Source organism: Blennius ocellaris (assembly GCF_963422515.1).
Source record: "Blennius ocellaris genome assembly, chromosome: 7".
In the NCBI taxonomy this organism is placed as follows: Eukaryota; Metazoa; Chordata; class Actinopteri; order Blenniiformes; family Blenniidae; genus Blennius; species Blennius ocellaris.
This window is the reverse complement of record NC_137656.1, coordinates 29,796,759-29,804,911: the sequence shown is the minus strand read 5'-3', so window position 1 is coordinate 29,804,911 and position 8,153 is coordinate 29,796,759. Positions and strand designations below refer to the sequence as shown.

The window sequence follows — 8,153 nt, the reverse complement described above, 5'->3', positions numbered from 1 at the left end:
TAAAAAGAAATGTAAGAAATCAAAGGTATGTAAATTGTAAAGATAATGCAATGTTTTAAGATGGTCAATTTCTGGTCATTTTATTGTTTTATCATTACAGTCCACAGTTTTAAAACAAACTGATTCTAAAGATCAAACAACAAAAAGCTGTTTCATCATTTTAAAGAAAAATAACACAATTATTTAGTTTTACTTGTTAATGGGTAAAAAATACTAACTGTGTATTTTTTAATAATTCCAACTCATAATTGTTAACAAAAAGTACTTTTTTTATTCCACACTTTAAATTTGTTTTAAAAAATAAGACAGTGTGTATTGATCAAAAATAAAGAAAAAACAATGTTGATGGAACCAAGCAAATGCTCTTATTTTGAATTGTTTTTATAAGTTAACAAAATATTAAATGTGGTTTCTTTCCCCCATCCAAGTCAACATTCTGACCCAATATATTGGCTTTACATATTAAAATTAATTATCTCGTGGCCATTTTAAAATAAAAATACATAAAAAATATATTGTTTTCATCACTTTAGGAGTTTTATGTGTTTGCATTGCAGGAGACTGAGTGGGGCACATGACGCGTCATCAAACATTTTCTATCTTTTCTTGCATAAAGTCACAAAGTGCAGCTCTGCAGCATCACGAGTAATGATGTACTGAAATATCCTTTAAAGTGAAAAAATAAATGAGTGAACTTCATCATTTGTTATATTTCTCATGTAAAAATAATGATTAGTGCAACTTTAACGTGTGTAAAATAAGTGCGTTTCTCTGGTCCTGATTGACGAGCCTCGTGTTTCCTTCTACACATGTATGAACCGACCGATGGATGTGCTGCTCTCTCGTCTCACCGTCCTTGTCTCCGCCCGCCTCCCCGGGCTGCTCGGTGGGGGGTCGGTCAGTACTGGTGGTCTCTGCAGCTTGGCAGCAGGACTGTGGAGATCTATAGGCACTAGAGACCTTCCTCTCTGGAGGTCAACTTTGACCCTGTTCAGACGGCACTCAGCCTCCAGCAGGAAGTGGTCAGTGAGGAGGAGAGCGACGGGACGGGTAAAGTGCAAAATGTCCCCCTCTACATCTCTCTCTCTCTCTCTCTCTCACACACACACACACACACACACACACACACACACCCTTCAGTACGTGCCACTGCCTCTGGCGGTGTAGTTCCCCCGGCTTCTCCTGCTGCCTCATCTCGTCCATGTCCTCAGTTCTTCTTGAAGAAAGAGAAAAGTCTCTTGTCCCGCTCAGAGATGCGTTCAGCTCTTCTGGAGGACTGGCCACCGCCGGCCCTGGACGAGCGGGACGTGGTGGCTGAGCGCCACTCGTCCTGGTGCTTGTCCATCAGCTGCTGGTCGATCACTCTGTGCATGTCGTCCTGGAACCGCAAATAGAGACACATCAGAGCCGTGGCATCGCAGGACTTCCTCCTCACATCCAACTCCCAGTGAATCGTCTCTCGTCACAAATAACAAACGAGGCCTCAGTCCAGCATCAAAATCCTCCAATGGAAACTTTTCTTATGTTGTGGAAACTAGAATTACTGTAATTGCAGCGTATGTTTGTATGTTGGAAATTCCTGCTTCTTTAAGTGACGATGTCACTTAAAGAAGACAATGACAATGCCGCAAAAAAAATAAAGAAAAAAATCCCCAAGATTTGCAGATGGGTGCACGTTTGAATAGAATGGATGGATTTCACTGACAGCACTTTTCAACTGCTTGAACCGCCCCAGAGGGCTTTACGCTCTGTCATTCACACACCAATGGAGGCAGTCACTATGGAAGGCACCTAATCCATCCTCTGGGAGGAATCTGGGGTTCAGTGTTTTGCTCAACGACACTTCGACATGAAGACAGGCAGAGATGGGAATCGAACCTGCAACCTCCCTATTGGCAGACGACCACTCATCAGAACGTGTGGAAAATTCAGGAATAACGTGCTATGACATTTGTTAACCATCGGCAAACTGTTTTTGCAGAAATTCCCCAAAAATCCCCAAACTGTCAAGTGTCTCTCAGAAGCATATGGGATGCCAGTTTCAATGATTTAATTCCAGTAAAGTTATATAGGATAGAGATGAACACAAAAGGACATTTAAACATGTGAAACTGCTTGAAGGAAAAATGATTAGAAGGGTTAAGCAGCACGAATCAACACATTTGATGACATTATATAACAGTTTTTCTTTTCCAAAATGGATATTTTGTTGGATCGTGAAACTTTTAAAATTAGTCCTGACAACCACCCCTAAATTTTCAAGTTTTTGAATTGCTGCGACCACTAGAGGGCTCCAGCGAGCTGATTAAAATAAATACAGTGGTCCCTCACTATAACGTGGTTCACATTTCACGGCCTCGCTGTTTCGCGGATTTTGTTTGTGTGCAGTTTTGCATGCTTTTTTTTTTAAGGCGTATGAACGTGCACAGTGTTCTGCATGCTGATTGGCTAAGGGAGAACCTGCACATTGTATTCTGTGTCCTGATTGGCTAAGGGACTGTAGACGCTTGTCAATCAATCTCCGTGCCGTGTCTCATGTACGCCAATGCGTTCGATCGATAGCAGTGAGACTCTGAAGTGCTGCATGTTTGCAAGTTGTTCCTGACAAACCCCACAATGTGGACAAAACGTTCTGCACCGACAAAGGAACCTGTGGTCGCAGCCAAAAGGCAGAGGAATGTTTATGTTTTAAAATCTTCCAAGGTTTCAACTTTGGGAGTTTAAACAAGAGAGAAATGTGAGAAAATGTTCATTCCTGTCTGAGAAAAGTGCATAAAGTGTGTGGTGAGGGCTTTTACAGCCTTAAAACATATACAATGTAAAAAAAAAGTTAACCACTTCGCGGATTTTGCTTATTGCGGGATTTTTAGGAGATAACCCCGCGATAAACGAGGGAAAACTATACCAAGTTTTAAAAACTAACTGGATTTGTGAAGAAAAAAAGACTTTGGACGTGACCTAATAAGAAACGTTATTTAAACCACCATTCTGAGGTAATATGAGCCTCAGTGTGGAGTGTGGAGGGGAGGCGGAGGCCGGGGGGGGAGGGGGGGAGGAAAAGTGGAGGTGGATGAGAAAAAGCAGATGAGCATTTCCTTCAAGTGGACTGAAGGTGGTGTGGAATGTTCCGGCATGAGGTGGGATCAGGGCGAGGGCGCAGCTCGGGCTCACCTCTAAGGCAGGAGGGGGGACACCACAGGGGGGAAAAGGTGGTACGGAAGCTGAGAAAGGCCACTAGATGAGAAACCACAAGAGCCAAACAGTAAAGAGCCCTGAGGAGGCAAACTGTGGTGGGGGAGGAAGAGAGACAGGAGAGAGCTGCTTGTTACCGGCGAGGGGGAAGGAGGATCACACACAAGCTTTCTTTTGACAGTTTCCCACCATTTAGTGCAGGGGTGTCAAACTCAACATCATCCTGAGTGGCCTGGCGGATGCAATAGTGCCATTATGACCTTAACATCTCAACGTTCAAGTTTTTACTTTGTTCTGTTGCAGAGAACACATGATGAAATGTCAATTTTTTTCACAAAAAGCAAACAATTACAAATAAAAAAGACTATAATCTCAGGATAAAGTCAATTTTAATGAAACTTTCTGAAGCAAAATACAGTAAAATGTACAGAAAACGTTACAATTTGCTTGGTAGTTTGGCCTCTTGCAGGCTGGTTTTAGGCTTCGGGCCTTACGATTGACACCCCTGACCCAGTGTGTGGACGCAGCTTTCAGTTCAAATGGTTTTACACCAAAGGAGAACGAGGAAGGAGAAGGATTAGAGACAAAATGGTGGGGGATGTTTGTAATTTTAGTCTTTTGACGTGAACAGAATAATGAAAATCATCATCAAATCCTGATCTTGATGTAATGTCAATGTACTAGAATAAGTAATGCAAAGTCAAAGAAGCTTTAAAGAGACAGTAACCACAAAGAGACTCTAGGAACAAGCAAATCAACCCACTTTTAGTGAAAAGTGAATGTACACAAAGAAAATGTAGAACTGTTATTACGAATGGAGCATAAAATAGTGCTGGAGTTATAAATACATGCAAAATGACCAAAACATAAAATTTGATCATGAATGCAAACGAAAAGCCTCTTTCTCAGGCTTCTGCTTGAAAATGATATACCCAAAATGAATAGAGTCCATCTCTGCAACCACAGGATGTATTTGGGTCATTTTAAGGAATCACTTTGTTCAGATGTGTAACTGTACATATGTTAATGGCTCAGAGTAAATGGAGATGGCACACAGCATTATTTAAAATATATATTTCTAATATATTTCCTAAAAAGAATTGCACTTTTAAAATGAATATCCCTTTGGAATGATTCAGTTGCAGCTTCAAATGATTAAAAAAGAAAACTGAGTCCGCTCTGCTCTGGCTGGATGAACGAGACCCATGTGAGAGTTTTGAAAAGTTGAATGATAATAATATGACCACTAAACTACAGTTTATTGCTGTTAAATATGACATTTCATTACAAAACAGCAAAGTCAGACGGACTTTTTGTTTCTCACTGCAAACAAGTGACTTTTTTTAAACTTTTGTCTTGTTTGGCTGCTTCACGGTCCTGGCGCTCGGCCAACACACGCCATATTGCTGGAATTGTCTCCGCCTCTTTAATAGTGACTCCCTGAAGCTTTCACTAAATTATACCTAAATAAACATTTGATCTCATTTTCATTTTATTTACACACCAAAGTCGTTTTCAAAATGATGGTTATCTTGAATACAAATTATAAAATGACGAGCCACTGACAAACTAGTCAGCCGACATTGGGCCACATAATCACGCAAAAGTGACTGAAAGCAACACATTTTGTCCGTGTTGACGGTCGGTTTATTTTAAACCGACCGTCAACACGGCGGAACTAAAAAGTTGTGTTGTGGGAGAAATCATTTAATAATGTGATTAAAATGAGTGTAGGCCCCAAACTTCTGAGACTGATTCACATAAAAAGAAAGAAATGATAAAACCAGACAGAAAAGAAAGAAATCAAGACAAATATAGGACATAAGATGAGCATAGATGCAAAACAACTATCAATGTGGGCCATTTATGGATAATTTGATGATGTTATAAGGCCAAAGCGAGTAAAATCTGCTGACTTCTGTGGATAAAGACATGAACCAAAAACCAAAGGTTCAATGAAGGCCAAGTGGAAAGCTCCCAGTTGGCCTCTGACCCACCTGCCAGGCCTCCAGCTGCTGCGACAGGTTGAGCTTCTGCTGGATGGCGTCCAGCAGCTGGCTGTTCAGAGACATGATGTCGATTTTACATTTCGCCAGCTCCATTTCCACGGCTTTCTTCCTGCAAGGCACACAGACAGAAACCCAATGGAACCCAGGAATCTGCTCCCTTCCTTTACCTTTATCACCCTTCTGCACATCTGTCTTCTCAAGCACATGTTAGCAGGGTTGGGAAGGTTACTTGAAAACTGTAATCCACTACAATTACAAGTTACTTGTCAAAAAATGTAATCAGTGACGTACTCTAAGTACTAAAATAAAAAAGGAAACCAGAGTACTTTTAGTTACTTTTGGATTACTTCACCAGCAAAGATAAAAAATCAAGACAAGAAAGAATAGAAAGTGTCGTCTGCTCAGTGTGTTGACGCGTCTTAGACACAAATTGCACTGAACAAGTTTTGAACTATCAAAACTCAGTAACCAATCAGGTGTCTAAACTGATTTTTTATTTTTTAAAGAATCAAAACCACAATATAAATAAAGCTTTTGATTTCTATTCAAGAAAATGTGCCCATCTTTTCTAAAAAACTCTCTCTTTTTTTCTATTGTAATCCTGCTCAGTAATCACAGTTTTTATCAATATACATGTAATGAGATTACACATTTTTGTATGTTACATTTTTTTGTATCCTAATTACGTAACGCCGTTACAAGTAATCCATTACCACCCAGCCCTGTATATTACATACACTCTTTAAAACCGTTTTTATTATGGCGGAAGATAAAAATGGACGACTTTAGGAAGGTGAAGTTGGGTTCAAGGTTTTCTCAGCTCGTCGTTTGTCTGGTCATTTTTCATTTTTCAGAGGAAACAAACTGTTGTAAGTTCTGGACTATGACGTTCTGACGTTTTTGTTGCAGATAAGTTTCTCATTTACACAGAAACCTTGTGAAGAGGCTGTTTGTTGACACAGAAACGCTGAAGATGAGGCAGTTTGCGTTTGCATGCCAGGCCACCAGCTGCTGCTGTTGTTTGTGTTTGCAATGAAACTACCCACACATGCACAGAGAACAATCCACTATAAACATCAACAATGGGAGAACACATACATTCTCGAGGACAGACCACCAATTTGGACTGTTATTCTGGGGGACTCCTGATGAATGACTTCCAGGAAAAGATGAACTGGGAGTCATGACACTCGAGGAAACATTATTCTTATTGTTCCGCATGTGCAGAAGAACTATTTTCCACAGAGGTGGTGTGCAGCAGCAGCACAGTTCCACTACTCAAGAGTAGTGCCCCAGCTTTTACAGAAAGTGTCGTTTTCGCCTCTTTCTCTGACAACAGAACTGAGTGTTTTCAAAAAGTTGTTCCAAGTGGCTCCAGGCACTGTTGTCGTGTAAATGAACGACCAAAACAAAGGAAAACAACAGATTTTTGTTTTCACTTTACATTGAAAATGGACCCTTAAACAGCTACAGAGTGTTCAAATTTGTCAATAAGTTGATCAAGTTTGAATGGCGCACTTGTAGTATTTCTATACTTGATGAGACATTTAAAAGGTTGAGATCCTACTTGGCGATGGCGTCGTCTCGGTCTCTGATGGCACTCTGGAGCTGCTCGCTGGGTTCTCGGACTTCAGACATCATCCTGATTCTCTCGTTCTCCTCCCGCAGTGAACACATTTCAACCGAGAGCAGCGCCATCTGCAGGGAAACAAAGTGTTACTACACTCTTTGAGGGGTCCAAAGCCAGTGTTTAAAATAACGTTAACATTTAAATTACAGTCGGGCTCTTTGGGTTTGTTCTCAAATACAGATTGCTAAATTGGGCTCATTAAAATGGATCACACTGTTGGTCTGGAAGTGTTATATAAGAATAACTGCATGAAGATACGTGCAGGAAAGATTTAAAGACTTAAATGAGGGTTTTTCTTTGTGATACTGGTTTCATTTGTCCTGGAAAGATCAGCTGGAGTGCTGAGAACTGCAGGAACAATATGAATGCATTAACAGGGGTTGAATATATTGCAGAATTACAGTGAAGATAGTTGATCTGTCACAAAGTGTTGGGAAAACAAATAAATTAAGAAAAGCATAGCTAGAATAAAACCTCCACCAATAACAGGTGGAAATATCTGTCAGCTTTATAACTCAGAGCGTTGGAGATACACAAACACACATGACCAACACACAAATAAACCAGAACCAAAATCTGCTTTTCTGGGTCATCTAACCGTTACGGACAGTTTAATCCAGCTACATATGCTCAAATGTGATCTTTGTTTAGCAGCGTAAGTAGAAACCGTGGGCCTGTGTTCAGCTCACTGACGAGCTCGTCTCTCCACACGAGCTCCTACCTGGTTGTGCAGCTGCAGCAGCTCGTCTTGGTGGCTGCGAGTCTTGTCCTGCTCAGACTCGTACAGCTCTCTGACGTCTCTCAGCTCGTCTCCCAGTTTCCTCACCTGGTCCTCCAGAGCCTCCTCATCACTGCGCCGCGAGCCCTGTCCACACCAAGCACACAAACACTTGCTGTGGACAGTGTACAGTGTGTATTCATCTGTGTGAGGCTTCACAGATTGTTTGGACACTGTGTCGCAGATACATTTGGTTTTATCCCCTTCAGAGAACAAAGACAAGCCCAAACCAAACCTAACACTCCCATAACCAATTTCATGTGGGAACTCATTTCATTCCCAAAAGAAATGTTTGGGCCTCTGGTAACTACTTTTCTTGATCTTTCCTTCAAAGAAAAAAAATATAAGTTTATGTGCTTCATGTTCTATAACCACAGCCGATTTTAAAGATGGACTAAGATAAGTAATATAATAATTAATAATATGACAGCGATTTCTTTTGGCACTCTTGCTGAACAGCCAGGATGCTTCTGCCAATCTGGGGCTTTTCCATGTGGATGTATATGTTTTTCCTGTGTGTTCAGGGGTTTTCCTCCCACAGTCC

General features: G+C 40.9%; 1 protein-coding gene across 1 annotated transcript in view; it reads right to left on the bottom strand.

Moving 5' to 3' along the window:
- Positions 1-1,207: 1,207 nt before the first annotated feature.
- bicdl1 (BICD family like cargo adaptor 1) overlaps positions 1,208-8,153 on the bottom strand; it is a gene marked incomplete at both ends in the record, with an annotated part of 36,209 nt that continues 29,263 nt past the window's right edge. The window contains 7 exon segments of the mRNA XM_080498930.1: positions 1,208-1,378; positions 3,172-3,184; positions 3,186-3,225; positions 3,228-3,234; positions 5,190-5,310; positions 6,769-6,899; positions 7,553-7,696. Of these exon segments, the coding sequence (XP_080355056.1) occupies positions 1,208-1,378; positions 3,172-3,184; positions 3,186-3,225; positions 3,228-3,234; positions 5,190-5,310; positions 6,769-6,899; positions 7,553-7,696 (627 nt within the window).